This window comes from Chlorocebus sabaeus, chromosome 11, assembly GCF_047675955.1.
Source record: "Chlorocebus sabaeus isolate Y175 chromosome 11, mChlSab1.0.hap1, whole genome shotgun sequence".
NCBI classification, from domain to species: Eukaryota; Metazoa; Chordata; class Mammalia; order Primates; family Cercopithecidae; genus Chlorocebus; species Chlorocebus sabaeus.
In genome coordinates, this window is record NC_132914.1 from 44,372,218 (window position 1) to 44,392,663 (window position 20,446).

Sequence of the window (20,446 nt, forward strand, 5' to 3'; positions counted from 1 at the left end):
TTTTGTCTTAGAGGTAATGCACACTACAAAAGCATACAAATATATGACTATATATATGGCTACTAAAATTCAGATTATTAAAATCCTAGTTTATTTCAAAACATGGCTTACATAAAAGTAAAGTTGATATAAAAACCCATTCAGCTAAAGAATATAATACATAAAACAGTTCAAAGCACGAACACAATATAAATATTTATAGTCCTGATCCTTAGCCCTCAAATAGCTGTATGATTACTAATCATATATGATATTCAGAACATAAACAGCACATATTTATGATATAAATGTTGCATTCTTAGACAGTTATTTAACTCTCTAGCATTGCATTTGGGATTAGGATCTGTGTCCACAGTGGTGCCTAACATCAGACTTTATTCTTGTGAAGAATTCCACTGCTGCCAACTATATCTTGGAAAATACCAGGCTGTACATGATGCACATAAACGTCTGTTGTTGTCTGTCATAGACAGTGCAGTATCCACCCAACAGGTCAACTACCAGATGCCGCTATCCTTAGGCAGCATTTGGACAAGTTGGGTGAAAGTGCGTAGGTTTAGGAATAAGGTTTGGTCACTCAACAAATATTTCCTGTACCAGGCACTGCTCTAGATTTGGAGGTAGAGACATTGGTGAGTAAAAACAGACATGGGCTCAACTTTCTAGAGCTTATAGTCTAGCAAGAGAGACAGATATTAACCAAATGATTCAGACAAATGGCACTAAAACATTAAAACTGTGGTGAGTGTATGATAAGGTGATTTGCCCCAGTCATGGAGATCAGGGCAGGCAGTATTCAGGTGAGGCTGAACTGACATATGAGGAGTTAACTAGATGAAAAAGATAGAGAAGAGGGTTCCGAGACCATGTGCAAAGGTCCAGTGGTGAGAGGGAATGTGGCATCTTCATGGGATGGAGAGAAGGCAATTGTGCCCAGTGTATCTGTCGCACAGGGGCACAGGGAATGGGACATAAGGTAGGCCGGGGCATGCAGGGCCTTAGACTTAGTTGTTTCTTTCCTGAGAATGAGATAAAATTAGATTTGCTTCTGGGAAAGATCTTTTTGGCTGCTAAACACCAAATTATTTCAAGTATCTACTGAACAACAAAATTCTTCTGGCGAGGCTGATCCAGCACTTTGGTTGGTTGAGCACATACACTTTCTGCCATTGGGTTAGGGATGCTTGGGTGACCAAGTACCATGAGTAGCCTCCTCTGACTTTTTCCTCAGGTTGCGGTTCTATCTAAAAGCCAGAGGAATTCACTAATACTTTCTCAGATCCTTCATGTTCACAAAGATCAAACTTGAGATTGTTAATTGAAAGAGCCACCAGGTATGCATGGACTTCATCACCAAAGGTAGACATACCCATTCACTTACATAAAAAGTATGATCCCTGTGTTGGCCATGGCATAGGACAAGCCCAGGATCCCACTGCCCATGATGGCATTACTTAGGTTGAATGAAGACATTCCAAAGGAAGTGGTTCCGGGATGCTTGAAGAAGAAGGGATGTATTATAAGCAAACATTTGCCAAAGGGCAAACCTTTAGGGGTTATCCTTATTCTCACATTATATTTTCTGCAGATTACAGTCCAAAATTGAAGACTAAGATAAAATTACAGTGAGTAAAGCCATTATTCAAGATCAGTAAAAGCATGTAATTTTCAATGGAATGCAGTGCTTGGTTTTACAAAAGCAGAGGCCTTGGTAAAAATACAAATTACAAAGGGAGTCACATAAAGAAGGGAAAACATGTATGATTGCAGATTACCTTTGGGTTAGAATGATTTCCCCCCAAAACACATAAATTTCATAAATGATTTATGCAGCCATATGGCGAACAGGAAAAAACAAGCCCTTATTCCAGTAAGGGCCTGAATAAACAGAGAATGTGCTGATCAAGGGTTGGAAAATTTCAGTCACATTGTTTTCTCACAGAGACCTAGGTAGATCAGACACACTCAGTCCCGTTTATTGCCTGAAAACATAGATTCACTTACATGTTCATCACCGTAATCTGCCAGCTTCTTTTTCCCCAAAAATCCATTTGTCAGGAATTTCTGACTTTCAGCGTCTTCGTTAGCAAATTGACTGAACACACACACACACACAAATAACAAAATGAAAACATCTAAATACATGCTCTGAATCATTTGTATGTTTCAGGTGGTCTAAGTAATCAGAGGAGGAGAAATTAGATGCCCGAATTTATTTTTCTTTTCCTCCTTCACACTAGTGGTCATTCCAGACCAACAACTGAGCTCCATTTACAACTATACTTTGGGATGGAAGAAGGATGTTATGAAGGAAGGAAATATTATTAAAAAATTGTTTATACCACATTTCTTCTTTCTCACATCAGCTATGCAAGAGACTAACTACAACTAATTGTGTTCCCATTTAGAGCCCTTCCAAAGAAAGAGTTTAGGGTTATGTCAGAGTTTTCTGAACTCCTACCACACTATAATCAGATGATTTTATTAATTCAACAAATATTTATTAAATGCTTAGGCACTGTGATGCTCAAAATATCCCTACAGGGAACTGTGGCTCAGAAAGGTGAAGCAGCAGGCCCATACCCACCCATACCCAGGGGGAGACCCCATTCTCCCTCCGGCATCAGGCGGTCCCAGGCAGGGCCCTATAGCTGGTATTTTCCTTTTTTTCTTTTTTTGGTACAATCATTTATACATATATCTCTTATTGGAAAGTAATTCAGTGGTAGCTCTGTGTTGTGTTGGTTGTTTCTGTGTGTGCGTATGTATTTTAATTACTCTCAAAATGTGCATGGATTATTAACAGATAATGAATGAAACCAAGGAAATTATGAAAGCAATTCAATGAATTGGCAGAAGAGTTGAGAGGGAAAGAAAACTTTAATATGTCACTATCCACAGAGCATTGTGATTGTGGTTTTCTTGGACACAGGCCAGAAACTGTACAACTTGGTCACAGAGCTGTGCTGGTCAGCTCCTGCAGTTACACGCCAGGGCTTTTGAAGCTACGGACCTAGGACCAGCCACATTTCCAAGAGGCTCGATTAATAAGGCCTGCTGCTGCCATTGCATTTTTATATTGCAAAATGTCACAGACTTTTTAGTTGTTTTTATATAAAATGCTAAACTATGTATGATTTTAAAAGTGCTTTCAAATTGATGGGTTGAAAATTTTAGGACATTTCCTACATGAAAAGAAAGATAAAATAATTAAAGATTGTTCTATTAATATAATCCTAGAGGCCAGGCATAGTGGCTCATGCCTATAATCCCAGCACTTTGGGAGGCCAAGGCGGGTGGATAACCTGAGGTCAGGAGTTCGAGACCAGCCTGGCCACCATGGTGAAACTTCGTCTCTACTAGAAATACAAAAAGTTAGCCAGGTGTGGTGGCAGGCGCCTGTAATCCCAGCTGCTCAGGAGGCTGAAGCAGGAGAATCGCTTGAACCTGGGAGGTGGAGGTTGCAGTGAGCCGAGATCGCACCATTGCACTCCAGCATGGGCCACAAGAGTGAAACTCTGTCTCAATAAATAAATAAATAAATAACCTTAGAAATAAGATAGAAAAAAATTATTCTACGAGATCTGTACAAGCTATTTTTTATAACAGAAGATAATCCTGAAAATAACCTGGAGACGAAAGAGGATGGTGGGGTTACTTTTTGAGAACAGAAAACAGTATGAGATGTAGATAGAAACAGCAGACAAAATCACAAAGTTTTATGTGCTTTTCTAGAACTCAAGGAATAAATAGCTCTGAGTACATAAGTTAAGAATATTTCCTGGCCTTCTCCCCATATTTCTCATAGAAAGCACAATGCCCTCAGTTGTTGCCTCCTTCCATTTCCATACACCTCCCCACCACTCTTTCGTGGTTTACATTAATGGTCTGTAATTAATGTACCTGCTATGTGAAGACTGGTACCTAATGTTCACAGTTGGAGACTGAAATGACAGGATAAAATGAAGCCTAAAATGGGCCTGAAGACTATAAAAACAAAAGTACCACCTAGAATTTAAACTCTGGAATGTCCAACATTCTATTCTTTATTTTAATCAATAAACTAAAATCTGTATTCCATGAGTAGTTTTTAAAATTGAGAATTTGAAAGTAAACAGATTTTCTTTCTTTGAGGCATTTGCATGTTCTTATTTCGGCATGAGATGAGTTGTAGTCACTAAACATGCCAAGATTGTATAAAATAGATGAGAAATGTCCCCAGTATGTTAAATGTTTTGATACCAAACCCAGCATGTATTGAAAACGCAAGTATAATGATCACAAATAAATACATTATGTTGAATTTCTCAAAAATTTCCATTTAAGGGTTCAATCCAAACCACACATAGATAAAACCCACCTCTTTAAACTGATTTTTAAAACTGCAAAATGATGACCTATGTTTAAGCTAAGAGATAAAAGGTAAGTCACTGTGAGTGATTCGGAACACATTGCATGAAGCTTAACAAAAGCATTCATGCTCTTTCCATTCTGGCTTTTGAGGATCAAGTGGAATGACACTATGACAGTTCTTCGGAGGGTGTCCCCTTCAGCTCTGTCAACCTCGGCACAGCTCATATTTGTGTACATCCCTCTCAGAAACAAGCATCCTCAGGTTTGAATCAATTTACTGTGGGTAATGCAGTGAAGGAGAAGTAATAAAAAAGTATTGAATGTCATCTATATTCTGGGCACCCATCTCATCCTTGAAAAGTAGCTGTTGGTTTGCCATTTTACATTTTCCACTGAAGCTCAAAGAGGACAAACAGCTTCTCTAAAGTCAGACAACTACTTGCAGACTCCAAAGCCCTATCTTCTACCACCCTAGTGTTTCCTCAAGGGTCACCTGATTTAGAAAATGCCACAATTTACATCTCAGTGGCCTCCCTAGTCCAACATCTCTAAAGTTCATTGCACTAAGCTACTTGAAGGAAGAACAGTGCTTTCTCCTGATGGATTTTTCTGGGTGTTGTGGATGAAATGAGAAGTCTTTGTTTGAGCATAATATTCTCTATTTCAGGCCTAGATTTGGTCAAAAATTCCCTTCTGAGAATCTTGAATCATGTACAACTCGATATAACATTTTGTGGGAAATCAATTGACTAATCAAATAACTATTGTGCACTTACTATGCACCAGACAATGTGGCAGGTGGTGGGACCACAGAGGCCATTAACCTGTAGTAGTGATGTAATTAACATCTGCACAAGGAGAGGGTACACAAAGGAGGGGCGGTCACTTCTACGTGGGGGAGTAGAGTAATTTGGAAAAGGCTGCATAGGAGACCTAACGTTGAGCTGATTCTTGAAGGATGAGAGGCGTCAACACGGAGAAAGGGGGAGCAGGTGACTGATTCCAGGCAGTTGGAGCAGAACGAGTGAAGGCAACAAGTAACAGATAGGGAGAGGGCAAAAAACAGGACAGGAGCAGCAGGTCAAGAACAGATCACAAAGGACCTTATGTGCCCAGCAGTGTGTAATCTACTTTCTCTTATTGCTATTGGAGAGGCGCAGAAGGGCTTTATCTAAGGATGGAAATTGATTCAATTTGCAATTGTAAGAGATTACTCTTGCAGGAGGGTAGAGGGCTAGACAGAGGAGAGCAAAATGTAAGACAGGGAGACAAATCAGGACTCTCCCTATCTCGCATTTAATGCAGACCTAAGGTAAGACCACAGTAGAATGGGTACAGAAAAGTGGGTGTATTTGAAGCATTAATAAGGTCAAACCAACTGGATATGACTGACCATTGGCTATGTGGGTCAAAGTTTACACCTAGGGGCTTTTGAGTGAGTTGCTAGATGACAGCAGTGATTTTCACTAGGATGGGGATTACTAGAAGAGGAGCTGGTTTTGAAGGGAAAGATAGGAGTTCAATATTAAACATTACAGGTTTAACTTTATGAATGAGGCAATTCAGACACAGTAGTGGTCCAGTAGAGATGTGTAGTAGACAGCCAGATATAACGATCTGAAATATTCAGTAGAGAAATTTAACAGGCTGGGGATATGGCATATATTCAGTTGGTGAGGCCATAATAGTTGTGAGTGAGCTTGCCCAGAGGATACTTTTAGAGAGAAAAGAATCCCTACAGAAACCAGGAGGTATAGCAACATTCAAAGAGGAATCTGAGAAAGGTAAGAGGAGCAAGAGGCTAATATAATTAAAATTATTACACATTATTAATAGAGACAAGGACATTATAACCTCAATTCTAAATAGTCACAAAATAGATTGACATTATCAGTGTATTTCAGGACCAGGGAATTGATGTGCTAGCATCAATATCATTGTTATCTCAAATTGACCTGTAATAAATCCAATTCTTCCCATCAAGACCCTTGTTTTCCATGTCCACATCTTGTCTTATTTTTCCATGGAACCTAGTAATTTTTAACCCCATACCTGCTCATTGCTGCCTTTTCTGAATTTCCTATCCCGATGTAGCTATCTGGAACACTCTCTCCGCTGCTGCTCTCATCATCTGGTTGGATGTTGACATTTCTCAGTTCCATGGGATCCATTTGAGCTGTCAGCGCTTTCTTGTCCACACACAAGCCCCTTCAGTGTAAATAATATACTGTACGTTCAGCTTAAGGTTCTTCCACTTTGTGTTGATGTTCAGAACACTCTGTTCTGCAAACAGAACACAACATACATCATTATAATTTTATTTAAATGAAATAAGTGAATATGAATCATCTACATTTTGTATGCTCTCTGTAAAAGGGAAGAAGGAAGGTAACTCCTGAAAATTTTACATAAGCAAATCCTGAAAGGTTCCTTTACCCAATACAAGAAAGAAAAAAATGGAAGAGAAGAAAGGAAATTACTAATAATTGCTAAATTAGCAGATATTTATAGATTGTCTATGTGTAATGAAAATGGCAGGTCTTACTAGTCACTATAGAAAAAAAAAATCTTAAGACATGGCAGCAGTCTTCAAGGAAATTTAGGTATTTGTGAGTGGGATGCATGTTTTAAAAGAAAGGAAGACAAAAGTAAATTCTTGACAAAGGAAGGTCTGCCAAGGCAGAATCTACCAGTGTCTCTACTAGCAATAACTAGAAAGAAAATTACTGCTTTAATTTAATTGGACAGGAAAGAATTAACACCAGCAAATGCTTGATAATATGCAACATAGGTGAGGATCAAGTTTAGGAAGTCACTTTCTAGGCACTTGGATCCTGAAACCAAAGTTAAGAACAGTAACAAAAGAAAGTTCAGATTTACCTCTGGGTCAGCATCAGTCATCATCTATGTCAAATTAAAATGTATTTTAACAACAAAGAGATCTAGATTTTAGGCTCTGCTCTGCCTTTAATTCACTGGATCTCAGCATAAATCATTTAACATTTGAGGACCTCATTTTCCTCAACTGTAAAGTGAAAAGGGGTGGACTGGCATTGTGTTTTTGAAAAATGCCCTGAATCTACTATATGTTGTCGATATAATTTCTTCTGAAATTCTTACCGTTAGATTCATTCAATTATCATTGAACCATTATATTAGGAGAAACACTATCACTCTTGAAAGGTGTGGTCCTGAAATGTGCAATACCCATTTGATAAGGAAATCTTGAGCAGAGAAACTAACATAAAAATTGCTCCAGAAGTCACAAAATCTGCAATTCCTCTGACAAACAGAAACTACCACATGGGAATACCTCCACAACCCAGTGCCATGGCAGTACTTTTTTGGAAGATAACTCATACCTGGGAAAAGTTCACATCCTCAAATTACAAAACATATAAAACACACATGGAAACTCACTAGTAAGAGTGCCGGTAGGCGCAGGAAATGATCAAATTCACATATAAGGAACTACAAATAACAAAGCAATTTAAAAGGGACTTTTACATTATTATAATGAAAAGTAAAAGAAAACATTCAAAATAAGAGAATAACTTTCACAGAATAAAAACATAAAGGAATATAAAAGGAGAACAGGCTAGTTGGAAAAAGAGTCAAAAAAGGAATTCTAAAAAAAAAGAAAAAATAGAATCATTGAAATAAAAAAAAAAACTCAGCTGAAGGAAGAGTCATAAAATTGAAAGATGTGTGGAAATCACTCAAATTATAGCATGAAGAGATTAAAAAATGGAAAATACAAACAAGAAGTTAAGAGGAATGGGGGAAATAAGAATTACAAGTTCAAACACATACTAATAGTCATTCCAATATAGAGAATTGTAAGACTAGGGTGAGACAAAACAGAAAGAGATAATGGCAGAGAATTGTCCAGAAATAAAGAAAGCAGTTCTCAGAATTTTAAAAAATAGCACACAGCGTTTTAAGCAGGAGGAACAAAAATGAATCTATTATTAATATAAGGCAGCCTAAGTATATGTACATAAAAGATCTAAAGAAACAGGTTAAAAGCTAAAAGAGAATAGAAGTAAGACTTGCATATGGTTAAGAGAAAAAAAAAAAAGAAACTCACTAAATGAGGACAAAGGTTTTTCTCACTCTTCACACAGTACCAGTCTCACTTCCCAGCAGCAACCACTGTTGATGGTTTCTGCTTTTAGCTTGTCATTTAAAATTAGCCATTCTAGATCTAAATAATTCACTAAAGCTTTTTAGACTTGGTTTACTGATTTTAGACTGGTTACCCATAAAAAATAAGGATATTAGCATACTTTTTCTTTTCTTCCTTCCCCTACACTCATAATTATTTTAGTTAATAACATGCTTTTACAATTTGAAGATCATAATATTTTCATCTTGTTCTGTGAAACAAATGTGTCATAACTTGCCTGTAGGTTGTTTCTAAACATGTAAAACTAATAAGCAGCAATTACAGTATTATCATTATATAAATAGTATGCCCTAAAGACAAAGTGGGATATTTGACGACATAACAAATGAAATATAATTCTATATTACCAAAACTTTGAAAGCAAATTTTCTATGCTCTTTCTCATTCTGAATGGCTTCCTCCTCCAACCTCTGAGTCTTTCTCAGCCGCTAGTTTCTTGAACACCATTCTATCTTCTTTCTGCAGTTTATTTTGCATTATGCTAAACTAATGCCTTGAATAACTTTTTTCACACAATGAGCCTATGTCTGTAAATAGAATTTCTGAGTTGCTTCATGTTGGAAAATGTCTTTATTTTGCCTTCAAACTTTATCAATTGTTTGAATTCTAGATTCAGAAGCATTTTCCTTTAGAATATTGAAGAAATTTCTCTATTCTAGCCTCTATAGATGAGTCTTGTTCTTATTTCTTTATAGATAACTTATCAATGTTTTTCTGAGGATTTTAGAATTTTCATCCTTATCTTTTTATTACGACTTAACTAGATGTGAGTTGCTTTTAAAATTCATCATACTCAGCATGCAGAGGGCCCATTCAATCAAAAGGCTTGTGTCTGTCTTCTGTAGAAGACACATTTTCTTCTAAAAATAAAAAAAGTTCTACTATTTAAAAAGAAAACTATTTCTTCCCCTTTGTTTGCTCCTAAAACTTTTATTAATCAGGTATTGGACCTCTTGATCCATATTGCTAAGCTTTTCTGTTTATGTTCGATCTGTTCATTATTGCTCGATGTCCAGGAATATTTCCTCAATGTCACATCCAAAATAACAAATTTCACCTTCAGCTATATCTGTTTCATTTTTCAACTTGTCAGCTGACTATTTTTCTCAATCATGCTCTTAATTTCTAATAATTTGCTCTTATCCTTTTTCTCTTTTTTCATATCACTTTCTTTGTTTTATGGATACAATATTGTCTCAGATTTTTCTAAGTATATTGATGTGAGGTTTTCAGAAGTTCCTTTTGTTCCCTAAATTATGTTTCTTCTGAAGTTAGTTATTCTGTTTGTTCCCTTTGGTCCTTCTCTTCCATGCTGCTCGTTTTCCTTAGTTTCGAGTGTCCTAGGTTATCTGTTCATATTTGTGAATGACGGAGCGCATTAATTAGCTTGGACAGCTGGTACTCAGAGCTTCTCTGAAATTGTGTGGGCCCATTTCACTGATGGGCTGCTCCGTTGTAGGTTCTGTGCAAGTGGCTCTTCTGCTGCTTGTTTGTGGGAGGAGCATCCCACTCCCAGGCACAGCTGCCACTCCAGGAGTGGTTACTCTGGGAGTGAAGCATTTTAATGTATCTTCTTTTTGGTAGAGCTTCCATTCCTGCTTGTTATACCTCTTTGTCTGCAGTAGAGGCCCTAATACTTATACTAGCATCCTTCCTTGAGCTTTCTTTACAGAATGGATCACAGATTTATCCTATAGTCAAAAACGGTATCCCAAACAGACTATCATGTCTACACTGAGGTTCCTTGGTGGATATCTGATCACTGGTTACCCATGATCTATGCCTCCTCTTTGTCTATATCGACTTAACTTGAAGCTAACTGAAGGGCACCCTATGGGAAAAACACACTTATCTTGGTTCCTTTTCTCTTAGATTTTCCAACCCTATCTTCTTTCTGCCTTCCAGGAATTCTCAAAAATTTCTCTTTGCTGATGACATCACTATTACTTTTCACAGTTTTTGTGGTTTGTCCTTTTAAAAATAAGATTTTGTGTGAAGTTTCATTGCTTGACTTCCTTAAAGCTAGATCTTAAGTCCCATTCTTCCAATCCACTCCCAAGACTTCATATAATGTGATGGTTAATTTTATATGTCATTGTGGCTGTGTTAAAGGATGGGAAGATAGCAAGTAAAACTTTATATTGGGGTGTGTCTGTGAGGGTGTTTCTGGAAAAGATTACTTTTTGAATCAATAGACTGAGTGAAAAAGATCCACTCTCCCCACTGAAGGTGGGCATCCTCCAACCACTCCAGGTTCCAGATAGAACAAAAAGGCAGAGGAAGGGCAAATTTACTCTCTCTGCTTGAGCTAGGACATCCATCTTCTCCTGCCTTCTCTTGCCCTTGAACACTGGAGCTCCTGCGTCCCAGATCTTGCAATTCTGATACTTATACCACCAGCATCCTGTTTCTCAGCCTTCGGCCTCAGATTAAATTATACCACCAGCTTTTCCGGTTCTCCAGCTTGCAGATGCTATATTTTGAGACCTCTTAGCTCCATAATCATGAAAGCCAATTCCCATGATAAATGTCATCTTATATCTATATACCTATATACCTGTCTATCTATTTATCTCCACTTGGTTCTGTTTCTCTGGAGAACTCCGACAAATACATATACCAAAGACTCCTCAAGTTACATCAGCCTAGGCTTCTCCTGGGCACTCGAGTTCCATGTGTTCGGGGGCCTAAATGTCATCTATATATCTCAAAAGCAGTTTAAATTCAATGTGTCCAAAGTCTACTTGTGATAGGCCCTCTTCTTCCAATGTTTCCGCACCAAAGAATGTTGTCACCATTTATCCAGTTATTCAAGTCAAAAGCATAAGAGCCTTCTATTATAAATTTTTCTTTATTACCTTCCACATCCAGTTCTTTACAAAAGCCTGGTTGACTTTCACAATGAATTGAAATATTTCTCAAGTTAGTCTTTTTCTTTTCATTTCTTTCACCTTCACTCTTGTCCACGCTACTATCATGTCTACTGTAAAAATCTCCTAATAGATCTTGAATTCTCTTTTGCCTTCTTTAACTGCCCCTACCATTCATTCTTTATCCAATAGCCAGAGGGATATTTGAAACATAACAGCAACAACACAGATGATATCCTTTATTTGCTTAAAACCCTGTAATGTCTTCACTTTACTCTGAGGACAAAGTCCAAAATTCTCAACACTCCTGGTAACATTCTGCCTAGTCCACTCACATTTCTGGTCTCATCTCCTTCCACACTCTCCTCACCTTAGTGTTCTAGTTACACTAGTCTTTCCATTCCAGAAATTCACCGTGTTCTCTACATCTCAAGTCATTTGCACATGTGGGTCACAGTGACTGGCATGCTTCCCTCCCTCCCCCATCCTTAATTTATCCAGCCCCTGTAAGGGGCCATAGCAGTGTCTTTCATAGTATCCAACTTAGTCTAGGGGATCAGGGAAGGGTTCTCTGAGGAAGGGGCAGTGGGGCTGAGATCTTTGCTGCTGTAAGTATACATGACTGCAGTCCAGAAGCTTCAGTTACAGTCTGTTCTACTTTGTATATTAATAAGAACCTCATTCATTTCATTTGCATTAAGCCATGCTAATCCAAGAATTTTTTAAAAAAAGATACATCAAACACTCATATGGCCCTTACCACATGCCAGCCACTGTTTTAAGGCCTTGCGTCTATCAATTCTTCAGAGCGGTCCTCTGAGGTGAGTACAATTTTTTTCTTATTCCCATTGTACAGATGAGGTAATGGAGGCACCAAGTTGAGTGGCCTCCATGCTATGCCACCTTTGTATTGCTGTCTCTACTACAGAGAACTAAAGCCTAATCAGGGAACAGGAACTATGGCTTTGGCAGTAAGCAAAACTGGGTATAAATCCTGGCTACATTAACTAACTTCTGTCTTTTCCATCTTCTATGAAATGAAGGTAATATTATTTACCACAAAGCAAACTTGTGAGAATGTAAATGAGATCATGAGTGTCAAAGTTTGGCATATAGTAGGCCTTCAATAAATTTAAATCTGTTTTCTCTCTTCCAGTAATCAGAATTGAACTGATGTCTTTATCTACCTGCAAACATACATAGTATTTCATATGCAAAATTAGACACTTACAAGAGGACTTTGCAGTCGCAAAACTCTCACAAACATTATGAGTGAGGTAGGTGCCCCTTCACAAATGCAAAAATTAAGACCTAATTTTATGCTGTTTTAGCATATATAAAATATTTATTGGGGTGGGCATGGTAGCTTACGCCTGTAATCCCAGCGCTTTGGGAGGCTGAGGAGGGTCTATCTCCTGAGGTCAGGAGTTTGAGACCAGCCTGGCCAACATGGCGAAACTCCATCTCGACTAAAAGTACAAAAATTAGCTGGGCGTGGTGGTGCATGCCTGTAGTCCCAGCTAATCAGGAGGCTGAGGCAGGAGAATGGCTTGAACCGGGATTAGAGGTTGCAGTGAGCCGAGATTGCACCGCTACATTCCAGCCTGGGCAACGAAGGAAGATTCCGTCTCAAAAAAAAAAAAAAAAAAGTATTCTATTTTTGCCTTGGCCAAGAGAGCTCTCACAAAAGTTGGGACACGTTTTTATAGCTTATATCTTAACTTTGAAGATGATATTACTGATCTATTTTAAGGGAACAATGTTAAATGCACATTTCAAAAAGAATTAGCACATTATGAGAAACTAAATATTCTGAATCATCTGTCTACAGCACAAAGCATATACCTTGAAGCCTTTAGACTATATCATAATTGCTAAAATTTAATCAGAAACTGTGGAAGACCCAGAGGATGAATAAAACAGACTCCTTGCACCTGAGGAACTCAGTCTACTAAAACAGATTTTGAGAAAACTCTTAGAGCATAATATAATTAATATTTTTACCTTTTTCTTGGAATAAATATGTTTTGAATTAATCAAAGAATTGTTGCATGAGTAGGATAGAAAAGAATATTGCTGGCAAATACTGTAATTGAAACGTAAAATTTTCATAGGCATAGATTCTTCTGCTGTTTGCCATCTCAGAACATGGTACCTTCATTCACCCAACCGCTCACTGGGCGGACCTGCCTGTCCCATTCTCTATCCTTCACCCGCTACTCATGTCCAGCATATCACCAAGTCCTATCAGTCCTTCTTTCAACATTTATTTAGAATTCATCCACTTCTATCTCCATGACCACTATGTTATTCCGAATGACTGCCCTACTGAAGGTCCTATTGTGATTTTGTCATCACTTTTAGATGAAAGTCAAATTTCCTAATACACTGGAAGCTCTATATACTTTGACCCAGACATAGCTCTTTCATCTCATACTGAATCCCAACACCCCTCACTCACTGAATACACTGGGCTTCTCTCATCTCCCCACTGCCACTGCAGGACCTCTTAAGGCACTGTTCCCTCTGCTTGGACTGCCGTTCCCCACATTCTTAGCCAGGTCCCTCCTAATGTTAACTAAAACAACCTGAAAATCTTTAAAGGCCAATTGGTCAGAGTGTCCTTCTCTGACCCCACATTACACTAGATCTGCCACTATATGCTCTCCTCCCCTGCGTAGTATTTATCACACTTTCTACTTACTCTTTTAGTTGCCTATTTGATAATTAACTGTCTTAGGCAGGAAACTTCATGAAAATAGGAATGGTGCTGGGGTTGTGGATTCTACATATTCCTGGCATCTAACACAGTGCCTAGTGTTACACTCCACTAAGATAAGTGCAATTTTATATGATCTGTGTTATATTAATAGATAGAGGTATGCTTTTTGATTACAGTTTTATAGGATAATGCTTAAAAATGAAATGAAAATGCTCCCCTCTGATTGCCAGGAGAAAGAATAGCTTTGTTGCACAGAGAATGTTCAAAACGCTTCTAAAAGAAAAGTCAAATTGAGTTCAACAGAATTTTCTATAGTCTAGCCCTTCTCCTCATTAAAGTTAAGTTTCTCTGTGATACAAAGAGGTCTTGCAGAAACAGACTGGGTTTTCTAGCACAGCAGTGCTCAACTGCATTGTTAATTCAATTCACTCTTCATGAAAATACAAAGTCAAAACTTGAAACCAAGTATTTAGAATATTATCATATTAGAATAATTTCATTTTTATTATATTTTTTAAAAAGATATCTAAGTGTTCTGAGTAGTTAATTCTTTATATCCAAATTCTAATTATTAAACATTGTAATGTCTTGTTCTTTGGATGGGGGCCTAAGACGTTCAGGGTGTAAGAGTGTCAAAATAGTACATTTCTTAAATTTTACCTATATGGTTCAACTTCAAAGAAAGATATCAAATCTGGAAAGCGAAACAGTCCTTGAGTCGAGAAGCAAAAGTTCTGACCTTCCCTAGTTACTGTAAACATTTATTTTACCTGATAAGTGAAAGTGAAAAAGGGAGCTAATATTGCCAGAGCGGATTTCCCAGCATTGCTATCTGTCTCATCTTTCACGCCTACCCGGTACTGACAAATTCACTTTGAAATTTAGGTTTAGGTAGCAGATAGCCTCACCTATCATTTACTCTTTGTTGAGCAAGGGTCATGCAACTTCTAAAAGCCAAATCATCTTGTATACAAGGAACTTATTTAAATCTACATCCACGCTGTACCACAGATAAATGAATGTAGCTTTCACACTACAATCTAATATTACCTTTATATTAAATTCTCTTAATTTCCCCAACAATGCCATTCTTGTCATATTTTGTCAGTGAGAGTGCTTGTTGGTCTATAGCATGAGTTCTCACAGAAATTAGCTTCCATAAAAGTATCCAGTCTGAGGTAACTCTTAAAGAAGAAACCGACAATAACAGAAGAACTGTGCTTACTTGACTATTTCCCATTGCTAGTGCTGATATTTTAGCATTTCCTTTTTTTTTTTTTTCCCCCCCCTCTACTCAGATATAGCTTACAGGTAATATCTAGGAAAAACTAGAAAAGTTAAGATAAATAACCAACTACTGGGTATTTTCCCATTGCTGAAAAGATTACATGCTTGCTAACATAAGAATTAAAGCATCCATTTGATGAGGTATAAAGGACTGGTCATAAGATTTGAATATGCGATTTTGTTTACAGACTTTCTAGATCTGATCTTAGAAGAAAACATAGTCATCTTAAACATAAATTGCCACATAAATTTTAGTTCATATTTTCCCAAACAGTAGTTTCCAGAATGCACAGGGATATGTAGCATACATGATATTAACATAGTGAACTCTTTATGCTCCACATTTTAATGCATGATACCTAATCTGTCATGAACTCTGGATGAAGTAAGTTCCATTCATTATAATAGATAACTGGACCACTCCCAGAGGTACTTTTTCTCTGGAATAATTATTTTCACTTTCTTTAAACTAATTCACATAACTAAAAAATAGCTCCAATAACCTTAAAGCACACTGTATAACATGTTTAAAGAAAACTCAAAAGTTGAGTCATTAAAGCTACATTTTTCAGATCTTAAATGTTGCTTACATACTTCTTAGGAGTATAAATGTAAATACTTTCAAGAAAATCCCAGAAAACTATCTAAATATAAATCGGAACTGGAGGATCTTGAATTATAAACTAAATGGCAATCTTTTATTAAAAACACACCTAAATTTCTTTACTTTGTCAAAACTAAAACTTTTAGCCCAGTGTTCATGAATGTGATATATATCATCAATTCAAATATTCTTCCACTGAGTTACAAAACACTCCAAAACACTCTTAGTTTTACTATACCCTGGGCATTTAACTAAAACCATCCACATATGCTCTCTAAGATACTCAAGGTATAGGGATACTTAAATCCACTGGGAATTCTCCTCTGTCTGATTAATAAATTTGAGGAGAACACCTCTACTTTTAGATAATTGACTCTACTCCTTCAAAATCTAAAGTTAGGCTTATATTCCATTCAATTCCCTAGTTTCTTTTAGTAACTTTGTTCTAAAAATACTCCTTAACTAAAATGGTCAAATTAAGAAGAAAAGGTAAGACACAACAGTTTTTCTTTTTCATTTGATAATGGTGCAGCCCAGACTCTCAGCCATTCACATGTGCTGCACTAAAGTGATGTTCCTTCTTTGATTAGTCAAAAATTTTGTGAGTTTTTTGTTTGTTTTCAAGATAAACAAAAATCTTTAATAGAGTAATATTGTGAATGTACTTCCAAACTTTCTTATTTTTTCCTAAGACAAATTGTGTCAATTCTTCATTACAGTCCATGATCAACATGGAGATATAAATAACTAAACACATTTTACTGGTTGTATTTGCAATGTTTCCCTTTCTTATTATTCACTGTCCTAATTTTATGCTTAAACCTAAAATTATCTGCAAAAGAAAACTGCAATCAGGACCTGGGTAAATAATTTCAGTGTTTGACATTGTACTGAATTGATCATTTCTAAAATGAGAAAAAGAAGTTAGTATTTTCAAACATTTTAATTTGTAATGAATAAACAATCAACACAATAAAAATAAGAAAGTAAGCATTATTTTAGCACTGCAAATATTCACGTAAAAACAGCTGTACCTTAATTATTTATCCAGTCCTGGGCAGGCTTTCCTGACTTGTTTGGAATGGCAGACCCGTGTAACAGCTTTAACTTCTATGAACCTTTAGAGATCTAGACATTGATTTAAAGACCAGTGGGAGTGAACGAGACAAGCCAATCAACACCACCACCTCACCCCAACACCTCCTTCTGTCCAACTTGCGTCAGCTCTTGAAAAAAAAAAAGAGAAGCTAAGTCAGTTTACCGTTGTACATTTGGATTAAACATCAGTTACACCAATTTCTATTTGCTTTTAGAATTTTGGCTTTTATACAATAAAATAATCACTGAAAGTTTTAGCATGGTTGGTGTCATTCTCTATTAAGATTCTACTAGGTTGGTTGACTGATGAATACAGAAATATTCCTTTTTCAAAAGACTTATGAGTTGAAGTCAAAGTAAAACAATACAATAACAATAGTTACGAGGTCAGATTGTTTAATGAAACATTATAATCAAAATCTCCAGAAAATATTGATTACATAGTGAAAGAGTTATTTTCTTTTGAGTTGTTGACCTTTTCAGAAAAAAATTTTACAGAATAACAAACACTTTCAAACAGTACCCAAGATGCCATGAAGCTGGAAATCACAGGCCAATATCAGCCACCACTCTTATAGCGAAGGCAGTGTGCTGAGTAGGCAAAAGGCTGTTTGGCATTTTAAAAGAATTTTTAAGTAGCTATTTTCTCCATTGAAAAAAAATCTACTTGGCTCTCCACATGTCAGAGGTAGACAGAGGTAGAGTTTTTAACTCTACCATATTGTATATGTTGGCAAATCATTTATTTATTCTGCTATTAAGATGTATCAACTAGACACTACTCTGAAAGTGAAGCAAGAGAAACAAATCACAAACCAATCAAGAATTGAGAGTTCTTTGCCTTTTAAGTATTTATGACATGAATGAACAATCTAATAACCAATCAGAAGCAATGCTAGATTACAGCAGATGTGTCCATTCCTATTTCTATAAAAGAAAACTAAACATTGCTCCTCGAGTAAAACATTCTTAAGTCGATGCAAAACATTAAACATTAAACAAAATGTGTAGTTAACTATTTTTTTTTCCTTTCCAAATGTGCCTGTTTGGTCTATTAACTGCTTAGTATGGTAAACTTACTTTTACTTGTCTCTTAGCTCATTGTCTATTTTTTAGAGTTACCCCATAGTTTTGTCTTTTATTAGATGAGAAGTATTATGGTCTAGGGGAACAGTGATAATAACAAATGTACCAATTTTAATGGTAGGGAAATCTCAAAAAAATTCTTTTAAAATTTCTATTTCCATCATTTAATAGTGATGCTTCCAATTTAAGACTTCTTTCTGTTTGCAAAGTTATCAGAAAAATATAAGATTAACCATGCAAAAAATTGCAATAATTGTTAGAAAATCAAATCTATTCTGTTAAAATTTCATTTGATAGTGGGTCAATCAAACAAGCATGAACGCACTCCAATATGTTAATTTGATATTAAATTATAATATCATATAAAATAGGATGGAGATAAATGTATAGATCCTTAAAATTTTACTCTTGCTAAAATTGTAAGCTTTGGCTTTGTTGTAATTCTGATCTTCAAGTATAGTAAATAATTATAGTAAATTAGCATTGGATAAAAATTAAAAGCACACATTAGAGACTTCTATTGAAGAGTTTAATCATGTTTCTTTTAAACCTACTCTACATAGCAAAATTCTTATTACAAAACTTTTCTAACACTGACTTAAAAATCAAATATACACACATGAAAACTAATTTGGCAAAAGTTAATAAATTAAAATAATAAAGTATCTGGTTAATTGTTTGACTATTTTTTTCCCTAGATCATTTGACATTTTCAGATGTGGCCAAAATTAATGAAATATATGATCTGCTCTCAACAAAACTCACAACAACTTTTCTTTCATAAGCACAACACAGACTCAAGCATTATAATTTAATGTTTTGAATATTTATTAAAATCATACCACAATGTAATCTCATGCACATTTGGTAATAGACTTGTGCTATTTGAATTTTAATGCATGGCACATGCAACAGATTCAGTTAGGCTCAGGCTTGGTTCATGTATCGTGGTAGAAAGAGCTAATCATCAGAATATGGGCAGACCTTAAAAATGAATAAAATGAAAAATACGTAAGTAGTGAATAATGAAACAAGTCTGGGAATGAGATGACAAACACTTTAACCTGACCTTCACATAAGAAATTCAAATATGTGCCACCATGAATAGATACATGAGATTTGGTCTGTGTGTCTATAGGGGTAGGGGCTGGGGGTAAGATACATCCACATAAAGGGAGACTTGGTTTCCCAGACTAGAACCTAATTAGTGTTAGCAGAACTGCACAGCGTGCTCCAGGACTCCAGGAAATAAAGAGTCCCTAGGGGCTGAGGACATTGAAGATTTCAGAGAGCCCGAAGACCTTGAGCCAGCTCTTAAAAGTCCATGTGAGATCCTAGTAGGTGGAGAGGAAAAGGAAAGACATCCTAGATGAAAAATATCCTTGTAATTCTGATCTTCAAGTATACTAAACAGTTACAGTAAATTAGCATGTTGGATTAAAATTAAAAGCTAAAAATTAAAATGCCAGAAGTATATTCTGGCAACAGTGAGAATCATTCTGGCTGCAGTAGAGACCTTCTGGAGCAAAATAGGAGAACAGAATGGAATAGTACAGACTGCAAAAGGTGTTAAGTCTAGGGAACTCAGATTTTTAGTGATGAAGATCTTTTGAAAGCTTCTGAAGAAAGTAAGAAAATCAGCACAGTAAAAATGTAGGAGAGATGATGGGGTGGAGGTGGGGGTGGAGGTGCAGGTAAGTACAGGGAGGTCAGTAGGAAGGTTGGCTAATAGTTTGGGTTTGGTGATGTTTGCCTATCTGAGAATAATGGCAGAAGGAAAGGTGGACAAATAAACAAAATTTAAATTGGAGCCAATGGTAATTTGAATCTTTTTCTTGTATTCCTATTTCTTTTTATCACGTTCACTAGCTCACAATGCTATGAATTTTAAGTGATCATTTTATGAAAAACAAGAACAAGCAATAAAAATCTTCATTTTCCTTACATAGAGTAAGAGAGTATGGTAATAATTCATTCATTTCAACACCCCTTTCATCAATCTATGACTATCATCTTCAAATAGTACAAAGAAGGTCTTAGAATGTACATCCCAATGTAATGTTATCTATTGAAAATACAAGACTGTTGGCTCAAAATACAGTGATTCAGATTATACCTGTACATTGAATAAGAAATTTTCTTATACTTATTTAAAATCATTGATTATATGGTTTAAAATTTCTAACTCCAAAGATGTCCTTAAAGAGAAAGTTACAGCAGGATCAAGTTAAAATTAG

The 20,446-nt window shown here is 36.3% G+C and overlaps 1 protein-coding gene across 8 annotated transcripts in view; it reads right to left on the reverse strand.

The window, feature by feature from the left end:
- The window catches only part of SLC38A4 (solute carrier family 38 member 4), a 67,891-nt gene that overhangs the window by 22,349 nt on the left and 25,096 nt on the right, over positions 1-20,446 (reverse strand). For 6 of the 8 annotated variants that reach the window (XM_073020649.1, XM_008002971.3, XM_073020646.1 and 3 more), the window contains exons 2-5: positions 17,060-17,251; positions 6,406-6,636; positions 2,005-2,095; positions 1,382-1,497 (exon numbers count right to left, since the gene is read on the reverse strand). In XM_073020649.1, coding sequence (XP_072876750.1) covers positions 1,382-1,497; positions 2,005-2,095; positions 6,406-6,524 — 326 coding nt within the window. In that variant the 5' untranslated portion in view covers positions 6,525-6,636; positions 17,060-17,251. The remainder of the gene's footprint in view (positions 1-1,381; positions 1,498-2,004; positions 2,096-6,405; positions 6,637-17,059; positions 17,252-20,446) is intronic. The other 2 variants (XM_037997231.2, XM_008002975.3) reach the window with 1 other exon arrangement.